General features: G+C 35.2%; 2 protein-coding genes and 1 long non-coding RNA gene across 9 annotated transcripts; 2 read left to right on the top strand and 1 right to left on the bottom strand.

Moving 5' to 3' along the window:
• Positions 1–3,881: 3,881 nt before the first annotated feature.
• LOC110732887 (macrophage erythroblast attacher-like) lies at positions 3,882–12,596 on the top strand. The gene is made up of 7 exons (XM_021912875.1): positions 3,882–4,316; positions 6,101–6,295; positions 7,998–8,120; positions 9,839–10,024; positions 11,412–11,545; positions 12,035–12,221; positions 12,335–12,596. Exons 1-7 carry the CDS (start codon positions 3,975–3,977, stop codon positions 12,434–12,436), a joined length of 1,269 nt encoding a protein of 422 aa, XP_021768567.1. The 5' UTR covers positions 3,882–3,974; the 3' UTR covers positions 12,437–12,596.
• Positions 12,597–15,868: 3,272 nt separating this feature from the next.
• Positions 15,869–20,055, top strand: LOC110732886. 2 transcript variants are annotated; one of them, XR_002513521.1, is made up of 3 exons: positions 15,872–16,032; positions 16,192–16,277; positions 18,879–20,055. It is a non-coding gene; the product is annotated as an uncharacterized LOC110732886 (long non-coding RNA). The 2 variants fall into 2 exon arrangements; XR_002513520.1 differs by lacking the exon at positions 18,879–20,055 and having other exon boundaries at positions 15,869–16,032; positions 16,192–18,046.
• Positions 20,056–22,468: 2,413 nt separating this feature from the next.
• On the bottom strand, positions 22,469–27,021 carry LOC110732885 (serine/arginine-rich splicing factor RS2Z33-like). 6 transcript variants are annotated; one of them, XM_021912870.1, is made up of 8 exons: positions 26,922–27,021; positions 26,172–26,324; positions 25,486–25,525; positions 25,259–25,354; positions 24,746–24,951; positions 24,210–24,317; positions 22,742–23,203; positions 22,469–22,692 (listed from the first exon to the last, which is right to left on the bottom strand). In XM_021912870.1, exons 2-7 carry the CDS (start codon positions 26,318–26,320, stop codon positions 22,756–22,758), a joined length of 1,047 nt encoding a protein of 348 aa, XP_021768562.1. In that variant the 5' UTR covers positions 26,321–26,324; positions 26,922–27,021; the 3' UTR covers positions 22,469–22,692; positions 22,742–22,755. The 6 variants fall into 6 exon arrangements, with proteins under 6 accessions (XP_021768562.1, XP_021768561.1, XP_021768563.1 ...); XM_021912869.1 differs by having other exon boundaries at positions 22,469–23,203; XM_021912871.1 differs by having other exon boundaries at positions 22,469–23,203; positions 24,210–24,314.
• Positions 27,022–27,574: the final 553 nt, after the last annotated feature.

Genomic DNA, 27,574 nt, shown 5'->3' with positions numbered 1-27,574 from the left:
GACCCACCACCTTCCTTCGTCGGCAGGAAGGTGGTGTTTTTTAAATACGACGACCAACACAACCGGCGCGCAAAACCGATCAATCGGCATGGTAATCGACGTTCAAAACCGGTTACCGTACCGGTTGACTAGTTTTGGACGCCGGTAACCGTGGTCAACCGGAGGCCAAAACCGTTCAACCTACACGGTAACCGGTTTTGGACGCCGGTTACCGGCGATGTCCACCAGTTTTGACTGCCGATTGATGACGCCAAAATAATTAAAAAAAAGTATCCCCTTTCCCACCATCACGTCAATACATTCACCATCGTATGTATTCGCGGTCGTCGCTGTCTTGTACTCGCCAACCCCTTAACTGTCACAAAACTTTAATCACCGCCGCCGCCTCCCTACATTGTTGTGCTGCCACTGTCCTTCACCTCTACCCAATGTGGTTGTGTGGGTAGTTGGTGACAGTAATGTTGGTCGTGGATGGTCAAAGGGAGGGAAAAAAAATAGTAAGGGTACTATTGTCTCTTTACATCAAATGTTGGCGGTTTTGATAAATAATGTTGGCGGTATTTAACACCACCCTTCTTTTATTACGCTTGCCAATGCAAAACTTCAACGATTAATAACTTTAATTTTCCATAAGTAAAATTATAAAAGCTATATATTATGATAGTACTTATTGAGACGAATTCAAAAATATCCAACATAAACATGTTTTTCCTTACAAATTATTCACAAAAGACGGTCAAAAGAGGAGTGGTGAATAGTATAAAAGTCAAAGCGGGTCAAGTAAAAAAGAATGGAGGAAGTATATAAGAATACAGAAAGATTATAAAATAGGGTTTTTAAAACTTTACGAAGTCTAAATAAAAAAAAATATGAGATTAGAAAAGGTATATAATAAATAAAAATAAACTATATTTTTATAAAAATATTTTATATAAAATCATAAAATATTCGGGTATTACAATCTACCTTCCTTAAAACAAGTTTCGTCCCCGAAACTTAAAATAGAAAATTTTAGGGTATTACACTTCTACCCCGCTTTAAGTTTAAAAAATTCAACAAGAAAATTTTGAGATCAAGTTGCATCCAATGTCAAATATCCACAACGGAAGGAGAATTTGTGAAAACCGAAATTTTATTTGTTAATTTGTAAGTGTCAAATTTATGTAAATGAGGTGATATTATTAAAAAAAATTATAGGGAAATTATCAAATGTAACCATATAAAATTGCGCATTCTCAATGGGTTGTAGCAATTTTATTTTTTCAAATATTCCGGGTATAATCTTTCTCTAGTCTAGCTTTATTTTAATAATTCTAACATAATTAACCCATCATGGTTAACTATTTGATTAACACCCTCACCACCACCACCACCACCACCTTGCCACTTTTTCCTCTTTCCTTAAATACCCAGCCCCCTCTCCCGCTCTCCCCCACCGTTAACAATTCTCAATCACCCTTCCCCTGAACTACCAAGTCGCACTTGTACACACTCCTAAAACATGTTGTCCCTCTCCTTCCCCACAGAACAACTTAGCATAGCTACATCTCCTCGCTCCCGTCTAAAGCTCCTCTTCCCTGTAAAACCCTCAAACACTCTTTTCGTATCCCCACTAATAAACGAGGCGTGAGAAGGAGAGAGGGAATATCGAAGGGAAATTAGTTTTAGGGGAGGGGAAGGGACGTCGAGGATTTTAGGGGTAAGGGGAGGGCGATTGATGGTTTTGCTGGGAGGGGTAGGGAGGATTAAGGATTTTGTGGGGAGGGGATTCTAGGGTTTCAAGGTAGGGCGGTGCAGCTGGGTGGTTCAAGGAGGAACGAAGAAGTGGCTGGGAGAAAGGCTAGGGTGAATGGGTGTTTAGGGGTAAGGGCAAGGGTGACTAAGTTCCTAAGCGGTGGTGGGGTTTGGAGGAGGGTGGTGATAGTAGTGAGGGTATGCTAATTTTACTATGGTTAGCCCATTTTGATTATGTTACGGAGTATTCTTTAACCTTCGACTCTCTTTATAATAAAGAAGGTCATTTCTAATGTCTCAAGGGATCCGATAGAGTGAGTCATAAAGACCTCATTTTCTCCTTATTACTATATATGTTTTAATCTATTAAGTTATACTAAAAGCGAATAACCAATGACACTATGTCATTACCTTGTGAAAAAGTTTCCTGCCTTTTTTGCTTCTCGCTCTTTTTTTTACAAAATCTTTAAGTAAATTATTTATACCTTATGATATTTTCTTTTCAGTTTGAAAATCATATTCTATATATATTCAAATGAAATATTTCTGCATATCTTTCATATACTTTATATTTTGTAATATTATTGTCAAAAATATTTAACAATCGTGCATTGCACGAAGTTTTAATCTAGTTGTAGGTACATAAAATGGAATAAGCCAACAAGACAACTTTCCATTAACAATTATCAAAACTTAGGCTTTTGAAAGGAGGATTAATGATATATATGAGAGTTGTAACCCAACAAATTATGAATAAAAATTATTATTTTCGTACATTTTCTCGTCTCTTATATGTTCATTGAATCTTCTTGATATATATGCAAGGGGAAAAAAATCATATATAAAATTTAGTATGATTAATCTAGATTTATAGTTTCACAATATCAACTTCAATTAGGGTCATGGGGCCCTTCTTTACAATTAGGCCGAGTTGTTAAAAATTCACTCGACCCTACCCGACCTAACTCGAAAGCAACCCGATCCAGATTTCGAGTTGTATAACAAGATGATTCAGCATGATTCAACGTTGAATTAGACTCGATTCGACCCAACCCGACCCAACGCAACCGATTCCTCCAAATTGGCACCTCTACATTGCATTAAGCTTCTCAAATTTGTTACTTGTATAATGGAAACTAATAATCCCACCTTTTCTCTATCTTCCAAAAACAATCTCATCTTTCGATTATTCCAAAACAATCCCACCTTTTCTCTCCTACCACCATGCCCACTAATCCACCAGCCCTACCCACCATGAAACCTCCCACCCCTTGCCGCCACCTCCACCCACAGGGAACCCCCACTTCTTACCGCCATCCCCTTCACCACAAAACTAGCCCAAAAAAACTCCTAAACTACCCCGAAAACTCCTCACCCCTAACTCCAAACTCCTCGAAAACCCCCCATCCTAATTCTGAAAATTCTAACCCCTAGAAACACCTTAATCACCCCTAAAACCCAATTACCCATAGCTGAACATACTTCTTCCATACCCTTCTTATCTCATCTTACTAGCTTGGCTTTCTGTTGTAGCTCCGTGAAGATGAACTCGAGATAAGAAAGCTAAGTTGGACTTCTACTCACGTATACCTAGTTGATCGAGAAATCTTTGATCTCCTTTATACAAATCAAATCAAGGAATTTATCGAGAGCTTTCTACTTGAAGCTACAGCTCAACAAGCTGTATTTTAAAGTGGTTTGACACCACCCTTTAGCATTGCGGTCTCTGCACCGAGTTAGGATGGGGTTGGGTTGCCAGGGAAGGGGATGGACGGAGGACCAGGATGGGGGGCCGTTTAGGTAAGAGTAGCGGGGATGGGGCTTTTTTTTTAATATTAATTATTTTTGTTTTTTTTTTTTAATAATTATTAAAAAAACAAAAAAACCTATTATAATCCGACATATGGCAAAAACTTAAGAAAACCGATAACCAAAATAATTTAATCGGTGAGGGATTGTTAGTGAAGGGTAAAAGGTGAGAGTGTTTTGGAATCATCAAAAGGCGAGATTTGAAAGATAGAGCAAATGTGGGATATTATCTATTAATTTTCATTTTTTTTTTCAATGAAAGACTCTATTTATGCCAGAGGTTAAAGCTTCCCAATTACACCAAACAAAACGACATCGTTTAATTACCCACACTGACACTCATCCAATCAATCACACACCATCATCATTCATCACCTTTCTCACCATCTCCATTTTTCCATTCCTTCCAATCTCAGTCTCTCTCCTCTCCAATGGAGATCGACCCACTTCCCAACGGCAACACCGGAACAACCTCCATCATCGGATCACCCACCGACACCACCCTCTCTTCCGCCGTATCAACTCCGGCAACCTCGGAAACTCCGGCATCCAAGTTGAGTTACTTGTCGGATTCACTCAAACTTGAACATCAATTTCTTCGAGTACCCTTTGAACACTACAAGAAGACCATTCGTGCTAATCATCGTGCCGTTGAGAAAGAAGTTTCCGCCGTCATTTCGGCCGTTGATTCTTCCTCTTCTGATTTGTCTCGTGACGACGCCGTTTCTCATCTTTCTTCTCTTGTTTCTCGTCTTCAAGGTCTCAAGAGAAAGGTATCACACTATTTACTTTCTTTTTTACAAATTAGGTGATAAAACTGACAATGGTTGATTGGTTATTTATTGGGGTTGTGTTTGTAATTGTTTTTGGGGTTTGACGAGAGTCTCAAAGGGCAGTGATGTAGACGGTTTCGATAAATTGAGCTAATTGGTCACCCCAGTTGGAGAATTTTGATGATTTTTAGTGTTGGTGAATTGGGAGAGTTTTATTTTGGGTTTTGTATTTTTGTTGCAGTGAGATTTTAAAAGGGAAGTGATGTAGACGAAATTCGATAATTTTCCGACCTTTAATGCTTTACCAACTAAGTTAATTGGCATACACATTGAGAAAATTATGTTGATTGCAAGTGTTTCACACACACTTTCACTAAAATAACCCTATATATATGTGAATTTTTAACTAAAGTACAATGAGCAATCGAATTTGCGAAATGGGAGTTTTTTATTTGTAGTATGATGGAGTTGCATAGAAAAAGAACAGATGTTGGGTTCTAGAAATGGCTTCTTGTGGTGTAGGTTTGGTGAATTTTGATCAATCCTTTCAATTATTTTGGTAGTGAAATTCTGTTGATTGTAGAATGCTTCCTTGGATGACAAAATGGATTTTGGGACACATGTGAAGCTTTTTGGCTGCAGCTTATCATACTAAGCTGATTTTCATACCAAGGTCTTTGCCTTCGTTTGCTATTTGGTTCACCGAAGCAGATTGTAATTTGGTCTAAAGGTCTATTCCCTGAGTATGTAATGGTGTACTCTTGTAGACAGTAATTTTCTTTATTTGCAACACTTGCATGTGAATTAATATTGTACAACTGAGTTTTTTCTAATATGAAGCTTTTATTAGTTTGATGCTTATAGCCTTATGTTTGTGTCTTTAACGGTAATTAAGGAAATAGATTCATTTTCATTACCTCATCCTACTTGATCATAAATAGAATTGAGTTGGTCAAGCTCCTGAACTTGATTGCCTTTTTTTTTCTAAGCATGCCAATCACTTACCTCATACCAATTACTCATTGGAGACGTGGGTAAGGGATGCTAAATATTTGAATAAAATACAGAAAAAGGAAACAGAGGAACTATTTTTGTTTTCTTTGTTGAAACTCCTTCACCAAACAGCCTCTTTGGGAATTTAGTTTACTACAGAAACTCGTAATCTCAACCTCAAGAATTCATGTGAGTCTTGGAATTATTGTGTAAGGATATATGCAATGGGATAAAGCCTAGATACTCCATAAGTTCATAAATGTATGTGCATTTCCCTCAAGCACTATAATTTTATTTATTTATTTTTCCATATTTTGACTCTTCATTTTATCTGCAGCTATAGTGATACCTGCTTTGTAATATATATTCTTTGTCAGTTTGGCTGTATGTCTGTATCCATGGGTTTTGCATAATTTTTATTGCTTAACCATGGGTCATGCATAACTCTTATTGTTTCTGAAGATGCTTTCAATTTTGGTTTTTGGGTGTGGAACTTCAAACAGTCTACTTCTCCCCTCCCCCTGCCCCCTCTCTCTCCTTACTGTTGTTTGTGTGACTGTTTTGATTATAATAGCAATACTTTATCAACTTTTCTTGTCAGAAATTTTAGGTTATTGATTTATGTGTACAAAGAGGAAATAAGGAACCAAAAAATGATTTTGAAATGTTAGAAGAGTTGTTGGTTTCCTATATAAGATGCTTTGGAAGTAAAGCTCATAGCAAATTTCATGTTGCATTTTTTTTTTCTTTGGTTGCTATTTTTTGGTGCTTATTTTTATTCATGTAAATAGCTAGAGGAAGGAAGCCGAGTAGAGAACTTGCAAGCACAACGATGTCGAGCTCGATTAGACCATTTGGAATCTGCAGATGCAGATAATTTAAATGAATGGAGCAACACACATTTGAAGCGGATTCTTGTGGACTATATGCTTCGTATGTCGTATTATGAGAGTGCTGCAAAGTTGGCTGAAACCAGCAATATACAGGTATCTTGCTTTCTTTAGATTTAAGTGTTCTAGAAATTCATTGCTGCAACTTTTTATACTACGTATTTTATCAATTTGCTTATTTAATTTTTTTTTTTTTTTTTTTTTTTTTTTTTGGGGGGGGGGGGGGTGTACCACCTCATTTTCTCTACTGCTAAGACATTAATTAGTCACCATCAGATATGTATCTAGTCTCCCCAGTATATTTAAAATCTCCCTGGTTCACAGTAAGTTACATATGAAGGGTAATATTATCTCTATATAACAGATTAAAAGTCACCTAAGTTCACGTCTTAAGACTCTGAACCTTGTTCAGTGAACACAAAATTTCCTTGAATAGATGACAAACATCATGCCATCCTTTGTAATTGATACTTTGGAGAGATATCCGCTTAAGCTGTTTTATACTGGCAGAGGCATATTCTTTTCATCTATAATATATGTGCATTTACTTCTTTGAAGAACCAAGGGATTTTCTTCTATTAGCAGCTCTTCAATACTGCATATCTGATTGCTATATTAAGTGAGATATTGTTTATTATTGCATATAACTTCTGCACAAGCTAGAGGATGCTTGTAAGTTATAATGATGAGCAACACATCATTATAACCTAGAAGAACATCCTCTAGAGTCTAGATTGTACAGCAGTTATATAATCGAGGAGAACACACAGAAAATGGTTGTTCCCATCCTCCATTCTTCAATAACAAGTAAATATCAACTAACAAAAAGCCCTTATAAAAAGAGAATTTTTGGTTAATGGTGATCAGGTGAGCTCACAAATATCCCTTCATTGTGAGATGGCTAGCAATATTTGGGGGAGGTTTTTTGCTGTGCATGGACCATGGAGATTACTGTTCTGGATCGGTTACAGATCTGTTTTGTTGACTTTGGAAGAGCGAAGGAGAAGAACATGTTTTGGCAAAATGTTTTTTTTTTTTTTTAAGAAAAAAAATTGTGGTATATGTTGCTAAAATGAAATGTGTAACTGCTTTGAGTGCTGGTTCGTTGTGTGATAGTGTAACTTTTTCAGCTTTGTTGTGGGCTAAGGTGGTGGGGGATATTAAATGGAATTGGGCTAATATCTAATCTAAATTTTGGCTGTAAGGAGGACAACTTATGATAACTATCCTATTTTCTCTGGTTTTGTTCTTATATCTATTTGCTCATTATAAAATATATTTTCATGTGTTTATTGTTGTACGGTATTTATCTTATTTTTACAATGTGGCTCTTCCGTTTTTCCTATTCATATGTTTAACTTGAGAACATAACCTCTTTGACTGCTATATGAGCTGGACAAGTTCATATATGTTGAATTGTAATTGCTTGAAAAGGATTTTTTTTATAATCTTACAAGAAATATAAATGAGCTAATTATAATTTGAGAAGTTTATGACATATCTAGAATTGCTTTTCTTGAAATTCTTACTGATAATCTTTCTTAAAAAATCATAAACATTTACTTGTGTTTTGTGTAGTACACATAAAATTTTAATATTCAGGGAACTGGTAATTTAAGTCTTTGGTGTGAGCAAAATACACCCTCCCCCCCCCCCACCCCTCTCCCAAACAAATGATAAAAGAAATAATATTTTCTATGTCAGAGAAGACACCCCAGAAACTTTTGTGCTCTATTGAATTCAGAAGAAAATTACTGCAGTTTCCACTGATGTAGTTGAAATGATCTTTTTATGTCAGGATCTTGTTGATATTGATGTATTTCATGAAGCTCGACGGGTTATTGAAGCTCTTCAAAACAAAGAGGTATCTCCTGCATTAGCCTGGTGTGCTGATAACAAGTCTAGGCTGAAGAAGTCTAAGGTGTGTACAAAGTACAGACTATATCCTGATTTTATGCCTGCGAATTTGAACAAGTATATAAGGAATTACTATTGTCTTAATTTGCTACTTCATAGTTTTTATAACTCACCTGTTAATTTGCAATTAGCTAAGGCCAAAGGTTGAAGTTGCCTGAGATCAGGTTAGCTAAGTGTCATGGAACTTTTCCATGAATTAGCATTTGCTTTTCTCGGTTAACAGAGCCTCTTTTTAGGGTTTTTTTTTTTTTTTTTTTTTTTTTTTTTTTTTTTTTTTTTTTTTTGGGGGGGGGGGGGGGTGGGTGGAAGTATGGACTAATTTTGTTAAGTATGCTTGTACTGCTAAGATTAAGTCAACTGGCTCTGCTTGAAGGCCTGAACTAGTAAATATTTTTTTATACCGCTTTGCCAAATTCTGGTGCTTGTTTAAGAAATTTTCACCCAAGACTCATTCAGCAGAACCATATACCAAACAAAGAACCTGCAAAAACTACTAAACTCCTAGCGAATTTGGGTAAGCTAATTAATACAGTATAAGAAATTCAGACCAAAACTTGTAAATCCTTCTCCTAATGATAATAGGATACACTCCGAATAAACTAACAGAATATTTATCTTACTTTCTTAAAATTACTGAAGAAAGTAGGAAGGCTATATTACTGAAATTAAGGGCTTTTTTCAGTTACATGAAACCTCACTGTTATGTTATTAACAAAACCTTGCAATTAGTCTGAGAAAGCATGTAGAGGTAGGTCAAGGAATGCTATCACATCAGTTAGGGTCTATGGTGAAGCTTGTTACAGCTCTTGATCTCTGTCAGATATTTTAGTCTGCCAAATTAGGAGTCACTTACCTCAATGTGTTGTTTTGTTGGGATATCTTACTAAAAATTTAATCCATTAGTGGAATCCGAGGAGGCATTATCATATGAGGGATCAGGAAGAGATGGGAACAAGTGGAAGGCATGTTTACAACAAGTTTTAGATAAATGCAAGATTTCATTGTCAAAAGTGTTGACTTTGGGAAGGCACTGAGTGCAATAAGGGTATATAATAATCCATTACTGCTTCTATATTGAATTTTACTTGTGCAATCTTACAATAATCACTTACACTGTGTCAAAAGTCAAAACCCTGTGTAGTTGGTGTACACAATTGTAGAAGTTACCTTGAATATTCATCTAGCCATAGGTGTTGCATTTGTGTTCTAAGTTTTGAAAAATTATATGGTTGATCATAGTTTGACTCTCATAATAGGGAATAGAAATTTTAAGTAATGGCATTCAGAAGTTCAATCTGTTTTAGAGTGCTTTTCTAGTTGACCTTTTACGTACATAAAGGAAAATGGGAAAGTCCAATAACATTTAGCTTTTGCAGAATAGATCATCAAATAGAGGGAGCAAATAATAATAATAATGTAATTCCTAAAGAGAAATGAGACCAAACCCTTTTGAGTGGAGTTTTTATTATTTATTATTTATTTTGTTAAAAAAATAAAATAAATTATTATCAAATAGATTGTCAATACATAGTTATCTCATCTATGGTTTTTGAGAAAATGACATTGTTTTCACGATATAGTATTCTGAGAAATAATTTTTGAACGGGTTTTAATTTTGTTTTTAGCTTATGATATGTGTCACTTTAGTGATATGCTTTATTACTCCTGCACACAAAGATAATAGATAAGGTAGCTTAACACTACCCTCTTTCTTGGTTACAGAGCAAATTTGAGTTTCAGCTAAGACTTCAAGAGTTCATAGAATTGGTTAGAGCTGATAACAATATGCGTGCAATTAGATACGCCCAAAAATATCTAGCACCATGGGGAGCAACTCATATGAAAGAGTTGCAGAGAGTTCTCGCAACACTTGCTTTTAAGAGCAGTACAGAGTGTGCTACCTACAAGGTCAGTTTTTTGATCAGCTTCTTTGCTCGTTTCTCTATTTTGGCATCATTATCAGTATTATATTACTCTGTATGTGCAACTGCTTCATTTGCTCTTGTCACTTTGTTGTTTTGGAGTAATGACATTTTATGTAAGATGACCTCAGATACACATGCATCAAGTTTCAAAACTGCCATTGTTGTAGTGTGTGCAGATCTTTAACAAATCTGTATGAGATGCTCGCAAGCATATCATTGTTTTCTGTTGTTTTGCTTCGATTCTGATTTCTTCATCCAGTTTTAGATACTATACAATGTTTTAGTACAGAATTTTCAGCAACATTTTTTGAAGTTCCCAACCCTTTCCCTAGTCTAACATTCCCATTGGAAATTTTTGTTCTTGTGATGAGTTTTATTTTTCTACTCCATATTTTATCATTGTAAAACTTGCATGTTTATTCTTGTTTATATATCCTGCCATAGTGCCATCTATATTGCTATTTGAGTATTGTTTTCACATGCATATAAGTCTGGGGGCGAAGGTACGAAAAGAAATGGGTCTATCTGATTGTAAAGGAGGTTAGTAGACTGGAAATTTTTTCTAATTTTCAGCTAAGAACAAAGAAACTAAAAAATAAGAATCATTGATAATTTAGTCATATTAATTGACACTAAATAAAATTGGGCAATGCTACTCCAAGCTTCAAAGTGTCTGGAAACTCTTACACGAGAAAAGAGAAGAGCTTATCTGGATGGATTCTCTCTTTCAACCCACTCTTATTTTTAATCTCTTGCGCCATTGTATTGTAGGTAATTTCCTCTCATTCAGTGAACGACTCCACCTTCTCATCTAAGACAAGTTTGACGAAAATGCTAACAGAATTAATGTGAATTTCCCTTATTGACTTGCCACTACAAAGAGCATATGTGAAGTAGATCCTGAGGCATTGGGTTATATTGGGTTGATGTGGGGCTGATTATATGTAATTTTGTTTGTGTACTCGTATTTCTTAAGCCGGTGAAGTTCAATTGTCTCTTTTAATAAATTAATGTCTTTTTCTTTAAAGAAATCAAATAAACTTCTTGCAGTCTTTTGTGGGGTTTGAGGTCTTGTGGTCAAATTGCCTCATCATAGAGGGAGACTGCCCTCATTATAGAAGCAAGCTTTAGCTTGACTGCCAGGCCTTACTATAACCAAGCTCGCATAGCCCATTCAATCTTTTATAACAATGTATTGACTCTCTCAACAAGGTTATCATAAGAAGCTAATTCTTTGGATGTCATTGTGACAATGTGACCACTTAATCTTGGTTGATTTTCCCTTAAAAGAGAAAATAATGACTGGTGTTTTGGACAGAATAATTCTACTTAGCTCATACTTGATGTTTGCCTCCTTTTCCTCTTGGCAGGTCCTTTTTGAACCCAAGCAATGGGACCACCTGGTGGACCTTTTCAAGCAGGAATTCTACAGATTGTATGGCATGACCCTTGAACCATTATTAAATATCTATTTGCAGGCCGGCTTATCTGCTTTGAAAACTCCGTATCCTTTTTGTTGCTTTTTATTTAAATTTAATTTTTAAATCTGCTTTGAAAACTCCGTATCACTTTTGTTGCTTTTTTGTTAAATTTAAATTTTAAATAAGAGCTAACATAGAGACGATGCAATAACAAGATTTTTTTTGGAACTAAGGCTTTGTTGTTGTGCTTGACTGCTTGTGCAAGTATGCACTTTTCCTTTTCTATCACCAATATAGAATTGCTCCTGCATCATGCTTTCCCACATAGTAATATTAGTCACCTAACATAAATATAGATTTTAGGTGCTTTTCAGCACAATCAGGACACATGTTTCACATCTATATATTGTTCATGCTGCTTGGTTTGAAACTATGAACACTAGCCTAAATGCTGTCTATGAAGCTATCTTCAAGACTAGAACATGGATTTCACTTGCATGCTAAATTGCGGAGAACTGCATCTTGATTCCATTTAGGTCCAGTGAAATATGCTGTCCCTTGACCTCTTTTAGATTTTGCTATGAAGATGACTGTCCGAAAGATGATCCATTGTCTCAGGAAAGTTTCCGTAAATTGGCAGTATCACTTCCATTCTCGAAGCAGCAACACTCAAAAATTGTCTGCTACATAACAAAAGAATTGATGGATACTGAAAATCCGCCTATGGTCTTACCAAATGGCTATGTCTACAGCACTAAGGTTTGTGTAGTGTCCATAAGTGGATTGATTATTCTTTAAGCTATCTTTTTTCTCAGAATTTTCTTTTTCCCTTTCTGTAACCATAGTCCATTTTATTGATTGTGCTTTGGCAGGCTCTCGAGGATATGGCTCGTAGGAATAATGGTAAAATTACTTGCCCAAGGACAGGTGTGGTCTGCAACTATTCTGATCTTGCCAAGGCATTCATCTCATAGAATCATACCTTGAACAACTATGTAAAAAGACCGTCAACAAGAATAGATTTTTCTTTTCTCTTTTTTTGGCTGTGACCCGTTGGAGGATTGGCAGCTACCCACATGTACATATCAAAAGGGCAATTTGAACAATTTGTTATTTTCTTTGCTGATGTTGTTATTCTTGTTTATCAGTCTGTGAATGTTTTTATAAGCAGTAGATTGCTCCGTGGCTATAAAATCAAGTTTTCAGCTGCCTCAAAGATAATCAACCAGTTATGTCGCAATAAAAGCAGTTGTGGACGTCTGTATATTTTTAATGGCTTCTCCACTGCATTTGCCGCCATGAAGGATGTTGATGGTTTTTTACTCTGATCAGGTTTGCTACAACCACTTCAACAGTACATGTTTGATCAAAAGATAATGAAACCTTTTATTTTTACTGTATACTCCGTACAAGAGATCGTGAAGCGTATTTTACTGCACATTACTTCCCTAATCACAAGATAAGAGAGCACCCCTTATCCTTAAGTTACGGGATCACTTGTGGTTTCCAAAAGGCCCTGCTTTTTTTTGTAGCGAAGCCTATGAGATAGATGATCGCACGCTAATACACTAATTATATAATGAGATCAGGTTAACTTTTAAAGGGACGAATGTTACGCATGTAGAAATGCATAACAAGGGGTATCATGTAATTATACATATGTGTACAAACGAATGTATATTTTGGTATCATTGGATGATCAAATGGTACCACTGAATAAACAGTGATACTGTATATGCACACAATGGTATTATTTATTCATTCATTTGTACTAAATTTATGCATAAATAGTATCACTGAGGATTTAATGGTACTATATAAATTTTTAGTGGAACAATCAGCATGTGGTCCCCCATCACGTGATACAATCCGACCAAAATGTAGGTGGGGTCTATGTACAGACCTCTCTCTTCCTATCTCTCTCTACCATGTGTTTTTAAAATATTTTAATCAATGTTATGTATTTACAAATGCATAACATTCCTCCATTTGTATTTCCTCTAACTTTTAAAGCTTCATAGTGAATCCAGTGAGGAGCATATTTTCATCCTCTGTCCATAATATACGAGGAATTTTAAATGGAGGAAAGTTAGGCATTTGTAAATGCATAACATTGATAAAAATATTATTAAAACACATGATAGAAAGAGAAAAGAGGAGAGAGATAGGAAGATAGAGGTCTGTAGATGGACCTCACCTATTCTTTGGTCGGATTGTATCACGTGATGGGGGACCACATGTTGATTGTTCCACTGAAAGTTTATATGGTACCATTGAATCTTTTGTGGTACTATTTATGCATAAATTTTGTACAACTAAATGCATATTTAATACCATTATGTACATATATAGTATCACTGGATATTCAGTGGTACCATTTGATCATCCAATGATACCAGAATATGCATTCGTTTGTACATATGTATAATTACATGAATATCCCTTGTTATGCATTTGTAAATGCCTAACTTTCTTCCGTTTCTAGTTCCTCCATAATATACTTCGTATGATGAAAGTTGGTAGTCCAGTTGTGAAATTCATTGTTTCATGTTTCCCTATTAAGTCTCCTTGGTTCATGTGTTGATGAGGATTTGACAAAAATCCAACACTGTTCAACAAGACTACAAGTGCATAGTAGCATATCCCGTGCCAATATATTTAACGCAAAAGAATTCAAGACAAAGTGAAATGTTAGTAGTATTGAATTCCCTTGAAAAAATCCAAAAATTAAAAAAAATCAGTAGAATGGGTAGTTTTTGTCTTTGTTAAAAACAAATATATTGAAATGCATAGAATTTGAGTATGGGGGATTTGAAAGATTGTGGTTAAATGTAGTAAAAATGAGACTTAAATTATATACTACCTCCGTTAAGTTTTATTTGCAACTTTGAGGTGTAACACGGATCCCAAGTCAAAATTTCATAACAGTGATTATGGAATGAAAGGGTTTGTGATTAAGGAGGAGAGAGATAAATTAAACATGATTAGTAAACTACCCAAGCCACTCACTAGGTGACCAGGCCACCACCACCGACACCACTGAAACCAGACCAGTCACCACCACCGACACCCACCCAAACCCGGACCACCAATACCACCAAAACTTCCAAACCCAGGCCACCACAACCACCGACACTGTCGAAACTCCCAACCCAGACCACCACAAACACCGACACCGCCGAAACACCCTAAACTCGGCCTAGACTACCGATCGACACCCGACACCATCAACACCACCCACAAAACCCACAAAAATCAATGAAACCACCCATAAACCCACCTAAATCTAGACCACTAACCAACACCGGCACCATCAACGCCACCCACAAAACCCACTGAAACCACCAACAAGATCCACGAAAATCACTAAAATCACCCATAAACCCACCGAAAATAATCGAAACCACCCACAAACCCACCAAAAATCACCGATCGCCCACAAATCCACTAAAACCTTTGAACCTAAAAAACCTACAAACCCACGAAAATCATCCAATCCATGAAATATACTTGTGTATTGCTTCCTTACTTCTTGCCGCAAAACCACCATAGCCCGACAACGTTGTTGCTAGTGCTTGTCGAAGTCGAAATCAATGGAGGTTGTGATTGAGAGGAGAGAGAAAAAGCCAAATTGGGATTTGTTAGATCCAGATTAAGTTGTTGATGTAATGCAATTAATTATTTAAGCGAATGTTTAATTTTTAAAATAAGGGCAATATTGACATTTTTAGCCAAAAAAACTTACTAAAAAGGAAAAGATTTTGGAAAGTTGCAAATAATACTAAGTATCCAAATATAGTAAAAGTTGCAAATAAAACTTAACGGAGGTAGTAGAAGATTATGGCAATATGTTTAGCAGCAATAGACCACTTACGAAGTTTCGAGTTTGTTTTACGTCAGCACCTCAAGATAATAATATTCCCGAAAGAAAAAAAAGTAGTTGCGCCAGGAGGCAAAAAGTTGCAAATCAATATGATTTTTGGTAAACTGAAGTTCAGATTGGGTGAGAAATTTAAAAATTGATTTTATTACATTCAAGGAGATCCATAATACTACCTCCGCTACAAGTTATGTGCAACGATTTGACATAAAGCAGAGAAGAAAAATGTCTAATCGTTGTACATAACCTGTAACTGAGGTAGTAAAAAGAACAAGGATGAATGGTTACCAAACAAAAAATAATTTACTACTTCCATTTCAAATTATTCTCGCAAATAATTTGAAACAAAGGTAATAGATATTATACTAATATACAAGGAGGTAATACAATTTGTGCAGACTATTAAACATTACAGTAATAGACAATATAGGAGAAAGTATAGACCACTACCAGGTATGGACTCTCATGTCCAATACCTGAATTAAAATATTATATTTTTCTATTTTTTAAAGGGAAATGAATTTTGCAAAAGGTAATTGGAGTGACAGCTGGGTAAAACATTTCACCCACTAAAAAGCGTTTCCCAAATAGCGTTTTGGAGGGTTTAGCTTAGAGTTTTTTCAGAGGTTTCAAATAGCGTTTTCCGGTGGTATTGGAGCATGAAAGAGCTAAAAATCAGTTCAATTTCAGGTAATAGCTTCTGGGTTAAGCTTGAAATTTCTCCATAGCAAATCTTTGTGTTAATTTCAGTAAATGTCAATGTAGATCTACAATTTCTAGGGTTTATCTTTGTGCTTTTCATCGAAGTTTTTCCATTCTACAGTTGAATTTGGTGTTGTTACTCTGTAGAAAATTGATGAAAACTTGGAGGAAATGTTGACGAATCGCCCCAAGTAATAGAAGCTGATGAAAGCTTAGAGGAGGAAGAACCTGATGTATGTTGACTTTGCTTTAAGTTTGTTCATTCATGCCATCAACATTTTATACTTTTATCCAAATTTAATGGTAATTAACTTAATTTTTATGAATTGAGAAAGTAAGATCAGCCAAATATTGGGATGAATGTGTTGTTTTTGTACAGCTTCGGATGGTTGGTTTTGATTACATTAATTCTTCCAGAATGTTATAATACTACGGTACTACCAGAATGATATTTTCTACCAGATTCATATATTGCTTATAATCGAATGTTGGGATTAATCTGAGTGTTGGTGTTGGTTGTTTGGTGATGATTACTATTTTTTTTTTTGTTTCTTTTGATAGCAGTAGAATGGAGAAACTACTCCCTCACTCTATTACAATTAATACTATTGCAATTAAAACTTCAATGAAACATTAGAAGCTCCTCTTTTACGTCTTGTATAAGATTTCTCCCATCCTAAATCCCCATAAGATCTCCTTGCAGCCACCTTTGCACATGCCTTTCTTGAAAGTGGATCTGAAATTAAGCAACTTTCTGCTCTTAATCTGTTGTAAGCTATGCAGCCGCGTTTTGAGCATGTTTAGCTCCCTTCTTCCACGAATCTGCCTGATTTTTCCTTCTGTACTCCCCTCTCCTTCCTTGCTCAGAACCCAGCTGCCCCATATTTCTTTACCCTTCACACTGCAGGCCTTAACTCTCAGTTGCGCTTTGCTGCACTCCTCCCTGCCAGCTGCCCCATATATCTATAACTCTTCCAATTCAACTTCCTATGTATATCAACTGTGAATTTGAATCTAATTATATTTGGCTTTAGCATGACATACAATGCTATAGTCTAGTATGATACTGGAATATGAAGAATATGACTACTAGAATACGATGCAGCAGATGATCAATGACCACTTAATTTGTTCCCAACATAAGATCATGTAGTGGCCTAGTGGGTGTAGTTACATGTCATTATAATTTGGAGAATAATGCTGAATTATAATTGGATAATTAATAAAGATCTTGGTTATATGTTGGTGGGGTAGATTGATTTGGTTAATAAACTGTATAAATGTTCACATAATCACATAGTGAACGGAAAATGCACCTGTAATTGTTCTAAATCTCTAATTAGTTGTTGATGTTGAGACTTGCAAATTGATTATGATATGTTGGAATGTGTTACAAAATCTGGTTGTCTTGCTTAAACTTTAGATTTAAATGCATAGTATACATGTAATCTGGCTTGTCTTGCCTAAACTCTAGATTTGATTGCATATTCTAAACGTAATCTGGCTTGTCTTGCCTAAACTCTAGAGGCCCTCATGTGATACATAGGAATGAGAGGTTTCAGAATTGTTTGGACGCCTTTGGTACACCTGTAGGGGAAGGTTGGAGTGTTGAAAATGGAAGAAGGGAAGCAGGAGGAGGTTGTGAACCGTCTGGAAGCGGGTATGGTATCCTCAAGCTAGGTTGAGGCTGACAAATACTTTAGGCAGTATGGGAAGCAACTTTGTGTTAGAGTCTTTGTTGCTGCTGGAAATTCTAAAATAGAGGAGGGTAGGCTGACAAATACTTTAGGCAATTTGGAACCGTCCGGAAGTTCATACTGATATTTTTGTAAACTGCTGTCCTTGAAGTATATACTGTCATGTTAAATACAAATATAGTTATATTTAGAGGAACACGATATTTAAGGAATTATACTACACTTTTTATTCTTTTATTTTACATGAATAATTTTATTTGTAATTACATCAATCCATACTACGTATTTGCCATTTATCTTGTTAATGGTATATCTTTTTAAAGTTCGTCATGTGAATGACATGAATTTAATTTTGTAGATATGCCTTCACATCTCTTTTAGGGAGTTTCAAATAAATTAAAATATTCTAACATAAAAATGGTACTAGTATTAGATTACTTTTTTTTTTTTTTTTTTTTTTTTTTCAAATGGTACTCCGTATTAGATTACTTATGGAAGTATAAATTTTGTATGTGGCTAGCAATACGATGTAGCCACATTAGTTTTTAAGAGTAATCTTAATTTAATTATATGTATGAGAAACCTTATTTTCTCATAAGAGTAATTCATGTTGTCCATAAATGTCATCTAAATTCATTATACGAGTAAAATCTAGTAATTTAAATATAAATAATTCCATTTGTTCATTCGGGTGACCTTTATTATTTCAATTTTAAAAATAATAAAATAATTTTACTTATTTAAGAGAGTAACCCCTTTTTCAATATAAGTAACCTATGTATATCAGTATATGTTTAGGTAATCCATTTGCTTATCATTGTGACCCCTATTATTACTTAATTAACTGTCTTATATTTTATTATGTAAAGTGGTTACACCATGTGGCTAGTTACATATACGTAATGCATCTTACATTAAACCAGAATCTCAATAGTTGATAACCGTATTTATCATATAATAACTGTATATCATATTAAAAGAACGGTTTTACGGAGTACATAACAATATTTTTTTTGAGAAAAGGATATAACAATATATATGGGTATATAATAGACCTTTTTTTGACTTGTGCATCAGGTTGCTACTTTAATTTAACTCTGTGATTATATGTATTTAATATATTTTTATTTTGGTAAGGAGGAGGGCCCTATCGAGCCGGAACCTCTCACAGGTCCTCTCGTCTCGGGATAGCGGGCGAGACAGTTTGGAAGAGTGGGGGGAAGATAAGGGAATTTCACTCTCTCAAACTGTCACTAATAAGGATTGAACTCCCAACCTCATGATTCGAAGGTACTCTCTTTTCCACTAGACAGACCAAGCTTGGATTAGTGTTGACATTACACACTGTTATTGCAATTCATATACTATTATTGAAATTCATATACTGTTATACAAATTTTTGACACGATTATTGTGTTCATATATACTCCTCCTTCGTTTTTTTAGTACTTGTATTATGTAACACTCACTTATTTTCCTAATTCATATACTATTATTGCAATCCATATACTGTTGTACAATTTTTGACACGGATATTTTTTCATATGTACTGCACCTCCTTCGTTTTTAGTACTTGTATTATGTAACACTCGCTTATTTTCCTAATTCATATTCTATTATTGCAATTCATATACTGTTATACAAATTTTTGACACGGTTATTGTATTCATATGTACTCCACCTCCTTCGTTTTTTAGTACTTGTTTTATATAACACTCACTTATTTTTCTAATTCATATACTATTATTGCAATTCATGTACTGTTATACAAATTTTTGACACGGTTATTGTGTTCATATATACTGCACCTCCTTCGTTTTTTAGTACTTGTATTATGTAACACTCACTTATATTCCTAAATCATTTAACAAAAGTGGATTTTAAATGATTTAATACGTAGAAAATGTGGCTGAAAGATTTAATCAAGTAAGCGATGAATACATTAACAACAATGGTATTAATTAAGTTGGCTATGTTCGCAATTATTGTAACATATTCATTTAAAGAAATATTGCAAGCATTTAAAAACAAAAGAAGTACCAATTGGTTGTAGGTATAGTGGTGATTAAGAGTGATGACCTGGATTATGGAGGGGACTTAGGGGTGCTTATTGAGTTGAGAAGCTTGGAGCAACCCGAACTCGACTCGCTCAAATTAAGTCAAAACTTGACTGGAGAGTCGAGATGTTAACGAGCACGAGTTGAGCAAACTCTAACTTGACTCAATAATATAAGCTCGTGAGCAACTCGATAATACTCCCTCCGTCCCCAAATGATAGTCCCTTATGGGCAAAAATCACGGGAATTAAGAAACTTAAATAAAAGTAGTAAAATTACATTGAAAAGATAAATTTACATTGGGTATGTAAAATAGTAGAGAGAGAAAGTAATAAAAGTACATTGAAAAACAAAATTTACATGGGAAAGTTAAATTTGTACAAATATTGTTGTAATTGGAGGAAATTTTGATAAAAAATTGATATTAATGGTACTTGAAAAAAGCAAATGGGACTATCAATTTGGGACTAAAAATAGGCCATAAAGGAGTATCAATTTGGGACTAAAAGTACATTGAAAAACAAAATTTACATGGGAAAGTTAAATTTCACCGATTGAGTCGAAATGTTAGGAAGTATATTCGATTGTTATCTAACTATCTAGGGAGTATGCTAGCAAGATCCTTATAAAAATTGGATTATTATTAATAAATAGTTGTAATTTTACAATATCATTCCTAAAAAAAAAAAAAGAAAAATTACAATGCTTTTATAACTAGGATTACAATCAAGCCACAATATGTGCCAGCGGCAGCTCCTTTCTTCCGCGACATCCATTGTCCTTAAACATCACACAATTCATCATAGCATTGCATAAGCAATCCAAGATATTAAAAAAAAAAAAAAAAAAAAAAAAAAAAAAAAATTATAACTACCAACTAATACAATGTGCTACATAGCCAATCAAATTAATCCATACCAAGAATCTGAATCAAAATATCCTTCTATTTGGATCAATATATAAAAGACTTATGTTTAATTCAAGGTTCCTAGCAATTGAGGAAAGTGGGTAATTCACTCAGTTACTATAAGTGAAGCAAAATCGAACACCTTCCACCTACACAAAGTATTCAAATACAACAGATTAATCAAAATATGCACATAATTATTATATCAGCATATAAAGTGTTGATTTTTTTTTTTTAAGCAAGCAAGCAACGATTTTATTAGCATAAATCAATTTCCGCCAAATTTATTAAACTTTAGGGAAAAGAAGACATACAAAATTGCTCTTAAGAGTTAGAAGTATCCAAGGCCAACGAGCAGCACCTTGGTGTTTGCCTTTGATCGCATTCACAACACTCAAAGCATCACTTTCGAGTATCACGTTGCTATAGCCAAATCTCCTCGCCAATTGCACACCATAAGCCACTGCCCTGACTCAGCCATTTTGGGAGTCTACTTCAAATCAATGCTCTTGATAGCAGCAAGAAGAATACCACCAGCAACATCTCTAACAACCACACCATAACTAGCACTCACCCCCTCCAAAATATGGGCATCAACATTAACCTTAACAGCAGGGGCAGGTTAATGTTGATGACACATAGTCAGTGCACAACTTGACAAAGCCAGTCGCTACACACACCGGGTCCTCCACTCCACAAGCTTTTTATACTAACCATAACCCAGCAGCATCAAGCACAGAAAGAAATTTAAGTAATACTTGTATATCATAGTGTTTTTTTTAAGGAAATATCAGAGTATACTCTTCAATAAATATCTATATTCGGAATCAAAAATTGAAATTTAGTTCTTCAATAAATTCCAGCAACAAACATTGGTAGCTTGGAATTAAGAACTTATATATAATTCACAGGGTTTCTACAATTGATTATGATTAAAAAGAAAAGTCTGACAAATCCACTAACAAAATTCAACATCATTATCATAATCATATTCTTTAATTTCAGCAAAGATTAATTTCATAAACAATATTTCATACAAAAAAAAGTCAAATCATTCAAAGATCGAGAAAAACCTTTTTCCCGGCAACCTCGACCACCTCAGCGGCCTCGACTCGGCGCCCTTCCACCTCTTCTTCCTCCACCTCGACCGGGACCTTATTAAAGCAAAATTGCAAAACCCTTAATACTTAAATTTGCATAAACAGTTAATACTTAAATGTTATCCAAAATCCGTAAAATGAAAACCCTTTCTATACACTATATCAAAATCCCTAGATTGAAAACCATAAGTTGAATTTACTTTCGAAATCCCTAAATTGAAAACCCTAGAATGTATACCCTCTTAATATCCCAAAATTAAATACACTGATTTCGTATAGTAGCATTACCTGACATTAGCAAAGTTTGAGTTACCAATCACAAATTCACAATTTGGTAGCTTCACCGGGTTTTTGAGCAGCGTTACCACTCACAATGTTTCGAAATTGAGAGCGTTTTCCGGAGCATTTTGGAAGAGAGAGAAACTTAATATTTACAGCTGGTAACTTTTAATGATTACTGTCCTAATATATGTCAAATGACGATTATACCCCTAGGTATTGGACATGAGAGTCCATACCTGGTAGTGGTCCATCATGCCTCCACAATATAGAGGTAGTAGAAAATGTCGTAACAGTATTTATCAACAAATTTTCCAACCGATGATTTCAAACACAAATTCGTACAGCCTAGTATAAGCTATCATTATGCCAGCAAACACCAAATGCAAACTTAAAACCTTAACAGTTAACACTTAAGTACTTAACATCTGCCTGCCATTTACCATCAATATGAAAGGTGTTAAAACAGGTCATTATTCAGCAAAATAATCCAACAAAAACTATCAGATACATAAACAATTGAATGAGAACAAAAAATTCTATGTAATAACAACAGAGTTTAAACCAAGGCAAATGCGACATCCTTCCAGTAAACAGCTTTAGTTGTGAACACAAGATATTAAAAAGTAAAAAAAAAAAAAAAAAAAAAAAAAAAACACTAGTATCTCCGATCATTCACTGCCCCTAGGAGAAGCTTCATAGTCGTCATTGTCATCTTCCTTACCATTCTTGTCATTCCTAGCAACAGGGCTGGCACTGTGATCTCGGCCATTTTCTTCAAAGGGGCTACGACTTCGAGCATCTCCATTCCTAGGGCTCTCTCTTTCACCTTCTTTGACAGGGGTTCTACTCCTTGACCTTGGGCTACCAGCATAATCAGATCCATTGGCACGTCTCTCATCCCTATCAGAGGATCTACCTCTGCCTTCAGGACTCCTATCATCGGGTGTTGGAGAGCGTTTCCTGCCCCTTGATGACAGAGGAGAGCTTTTCTGTCGTTTGGGGCTTCTGCTTCTTATAGGGCTCCTGCTTTTGACAGGGCTCTTGCTTGGACGAGGGCTCCTTGACCGACCAGCACGCTCGATATCTCTTTCTCTTTTTGGTGGAGATCTAGACTGACTGCAGGGATGAAAAAAAAAAAAAAATACTTAAACAGTGCATTTGAACACTACCCTAATGGCATGCAATTTAAGAGCCCCACCAAAACCAAACCAGAAAAGCCAAAACAGATTCCAGCAACAGAAAAAAAAAATGCAAGTAGACAGGTTACAAGCCAGAAACACAGTTGCCAATGGGATAAACCATAACAAATAGTGACAAACTATGTTTTCAGCAATAGAATTGCCATCTATATTAGTGCTAACCCAAGTGAAATACAATACTTGCCAATGTTTCCGAGTAATAATAAGTAACTTACCAACTACTACTATCTAGAAGTAATGAAGAAAAACACCCCAACAAACCCATATTGTTTCTCACATTAAAAACAAAATACAAAATTGCTTTACTCCTTTCTACTGTACGGCTATACCCCTTTCTAGGCGTACAAACATACAAAAAAAAATTGCATAATATGCCAAAAAATTCAACCCTAAGCTACCCTTTCTCCAGTGTGCATCAAAACCCAGCAATAAGATCAAAAGGAACAAAGCTGGAAGTACAATACTTGCCAATGTTTCCGAGTAATAATAAGTAACTTACCAACTACTACTATCTAGAAGTAATGAAGAAAAACACCCCAACAAACCCATATTGTTTCTCACATTAAAAACAAAATACAAAATTGCTTTACTCCTTTCTACTGTACGGCTATACCCCTTTCTAGGCGTACAAACATACAAAAAAAAATTGCATAATATGCCAAAAAATTCAACCCTAAGCTACCCTTTCTCCAGTGTGCATCAAAACCCAGCAATAAGATCAAAAGGAACAAAGCTGGAAGTACAATAGCTATAAGATCAAAAGGGACAAAGCTAGAAGTACACAACACCAAAGTCATCACACTAAAAGACACCCCAATATACCAATCCAAAGATAGCCTTACCGGCATTTACAACCAGATGAAACTCATCTTGCACACAAGTTTATTGTAATTGCATAAAAATTGCTTCAATGAATAACACACCTGTAGCTACGGCTCCTACTAAAACTACGGCTACGGCTTCTGTCTCGACGAGGAGATGGTGAACGCCGGCGTGGCGATCCCGAGGGCGAGTAGCTTCGACCGCGTCTGCTAGAAGAAAGCAAACATAATTTACTCAGTAACAATCAAAGTAAGCCACCCCAAAGTTTATTGCTTTCAAGAAAAGAAGCTTATAACTCAAGTTTACTCTTTCAAAGATGTGACTATCCTTGTTAGTAAACAAATTCTACTTTTTTAATATTGCAAGCAATGGTGGAGCTAGGGGAGAGGTGAGGGATGGGGCTTAATGCAAAATAATTTCTTAATAGATCTATTTCAGATCGATCAAATGTGATTAGGGTGAGAAGCTTTCAATCTCTTAACCCTTACCACAATTAGACTTAATATTTAAAGATAAACTGATGGTTAAGTTTAAAGTGGTATTGTAGAAAACCAAAATAAGAGTAGGCAGTTTCAGAAAAAGAGACAGAAATAACAGTAATGTAAATTATTCGTGGGGGCAAAGTAATAATAAAGACCTAAGTTTCTTGGGGCTGTTTTGACAATTCCTTTCTATATGGCCCCGCTCTCCACAGCGGTAACATTTGTTCTTCCAGTCACCTGCTTTGCAATCTCGAGCCCAGTGGCCTTCAATTCCACAATTAAAACATCTTCCTGATCCTGGGGCTGGTCCTCTGCTGCCAAAGTCACGTGACTCCCGCGAACCACCTGGACCCCGTGGTCCCTACATGATAGATTAGAAAAAAAATCAGCATATCAATACATCGTAGAATTGTAGATAGATTAGGCACAGCACATTAGCATGTTGAAGTACGGAACAATCTAAAAATGCATTGCACTATGAATATCTACAATGAGGCAAGCATCCAATAATTGGCCAGTTACAGCTGCTTAAGCTTATTTAAAACAAGCTATCAGAAACTCTACTAGTCTATTATATAATTAAGTAACGAAAAAAAAGAGCAATTTATAATAACACAATAATTATTGGTAATACACTACAACACCAAAGGATGTACATTGCCACATACCCCCTTTGCGAACTCAACAATAATTCGACTACCATCCACATCTCGTGCATTTAAGCTATATCTTGCATCTTCAGCATCACGAGGATCACTAAACTCCTGTTATCATAATGTAACAAAAACAACACCAAATCTCATATATGATTAACAAAAGAGCACAAATCGCTATAGTGCTTCTGGGAACAACAGATTATTAAAAGAGAAGTGGAGAAGAGGGAAGAAATACATACAACAAAGGCATAATCGCGCTTCATATCCACGTCACGTACTCTGCGTAAACGGTTTCCATAAACAGTAAGGCCATCAGGACAAAACTACCGAAGGGTTGATACCTCGCCCCTCACAGATGAACTAAACACCACTTTGAGAATGTTGCCAATTCCATAAAAATACGCATTAAATTATAGAAAGAATCGCCAAAGTCCCCTATACATTGCAAGAATAGCCACCAATTCCATCAAGGGCAACCATCCCACCATAGACCTCCAAGGCTAGGCAAAAGCCTAGAAACCTTCAACAAGACATTCAAGTTAAGCCACACGACACATGGAGGATTGCAACACTCTCGAAGAAATATTTTCATTAGGAACATACATACATTAAAAAGATTAAGGACCTTTGCAAGAGCCCCTCGACTTGCCATAGCACAAGTCATAAGGAGAACTTCCCCCACTCACATCGACTAAAAACCAGCACCCAACACTGAAGAGATACTTGATCAAAGAGAAAACTTCATTTTACTCCTTTAGTATATTAATTCAAGTACTAAACTTATATAACCATGTTAAATTACAATGGTACTTTCAATTACAAACACACAACCATCTTTACAGTCAATAACAAATTCACAAAGCCTCCAACAGAAAATTTGATACAAGATGTCATAATTATATAGTAGTAACCTAAATTACATTACCTTCCGTATCTGCTGAAAAGATCTTCCAAGTCATGACTCCTGGTGCGCGAAGACAAGCGACCAACATACAGGCGTGTACCACTGCCATGACGATCACGATCACCACGGTCACCTCGGTCACCACGATCACGGTCACCATATCGAGGCATTTTCCTACATAAATATATTCACACAAAAATAAATTCAATTATGCTAACAATTTACTCCCCTTGTAAATTCAACTATACCCCAACCTTACCCAAATTCCAGCTTTCTGAATAAACATCAAATTTCTAGCATTTGATTAAACAAATAATCAACGACGGTAAACGCGTGATTCTTACATCAAATCGACGTGATTAGCTGTTTGATATTAGGCCAATTTTAAGCATCAAATTCATTCAGTCATTCAGTAACAAGATTAGGAAAAAATAACAGTAATCCGCAACATATAATTAAATTACACAAAAAGAAACACAAATATAAATCAAAATCGCCCAAATCAATAAATCTTACATAAACATAAAGCAAATAAAAAGCCTAGCCTACTGATTCGAATCCACCAACACAAAAATTCAGAAAAAATCAATCCAAGAATACAAATCGATTGAACAACATACATCAAAATACGAATCAATCAAACAAAATTCAATCAATCACATAAAATTAAATATCAAAAATCAAATATGATGAAATAATCTATTTAGAAAAAGAGGAAATCATAAAAAAAAAAAAAAAAACACATACTTGAGTAGGATGAGTGAAGCGTACCTGACGAACAAAAAAGCGGAGCACGAAAACCCTAGATTTGTATCGAAACGAAGGAAAGGAAGAGAAAGTGTGAAAATTTTTCTCTCTTGGTTTTATATAGAGAGGTGAAGTTAATCAACGGCTGAGATTCGTTGTCGTAAGGGAAGATAGAGGGTGATAGTTAGAGTCCCTTGACTTTGTCCTTCTACACATGGAGACAGATTATAGTAAAGGTGAGTTGCTAAATAACCTATGCCAATTTTTCATTAACCTCAATTTTTATTTTTATTTTTTTATATATATATTTTTTAAGTTAAGTTATTTTGTGATTTACTGAATTGAAATGAATTGTTTATAAAAAAAGAAAATTGGAATTAATAACTAATATATATATATATATATATATATATATATATATATATAAAGAATTAGGGTATGTTCATATTTACAGAACAGAACATAAATGATTAGAGCTGAACTGAACAGAACTGATTAAAGCTGAACCGAATATTTTATGAGAGAGAGAAATTAGGAGCTGAACTGAACTAAACTGATTGGAGCTGAATTGAACTGAACTAAACTAAAATTAAGTAAATGTGAACAGGCCCTTAGTAAATGAAATTAAACTAAAGAAGTCAAATGAGATCATCGTTTTATGTGCAGTTTTTTATTGC

Source organism: Chenopodium quinoa, unplaced genomic scaffold (genome assembly GCF_001683475.1).
Source record: "Chenopodium quinoa cultivar QQ74 unplaced genomic scaffold, ASM168347v1, whole genome shotgun sequence".
In the NCBI taxonomy this organism is placed as follows: domain Eukaryota; kingdom Viridiplantae; phylum Streptophyta; class Magnoliopsida; order Caryophyllales; family Amaranthaceae; genus Chenopodium; species Chenopodium quinoa.
Note: the sequence above shows the minus strand (reverse complement) of the source record. Positions and strands in the feature narration are given on the sequence as shown.

What these genes read in the sequence shown, in the direction of transcription:
- LOC110732887 (XM_021912875.1), top strand. Translation starts at nt 3,975, where the DNA reads ATGGAGATCGACCCACTTCCCAACGGCAACACCGGAACAACCTCCATC. An exon ending in CAGAGTGTGCTACCTACAAG is followed by an intron (nt 10,025 to 11,411) that starts GTCAGTTTTTTG and finishes TCCTCTTGGCAG; the next exon opens with GTCCTTTTTGAACCCAAGCA. An exon ending in GCTATGTCTACAGCACTAAG is followed by an intron (nt 12,222 to 12,334) that starts GTTTGTGTAGTG and finishes GTGCTTTGGCAG; the next exon opens with GCTCTCGAGGATATGGCTCG.
- LOC110732885 (XM_021912869.1), bottom strand. Translation starts at nt 26,320, where the DNA reads ATGCCTCGATATGGTGACCGTGATCGTGGTGACCGAGGTGACCGTGGT. An exon ending in TTGTTGAGTTCGCAAAGGGG is followed by an intron (nt 24,952 to 25,258) that starts GTATGTGGCAAT and finishes TCTATCATGTAG; the next exon opens with GGACCACGGGGTCCAGGTGG. An exon ending in AGTAGGAGCCGTAGCTACAG is followed by an intron (nt 23,204 to 24,209) that starts GTGTGTTATTCA and finishes TCATCCCTGCAG; the next exon opens with TCAGTCTAGATCTCCACCAA.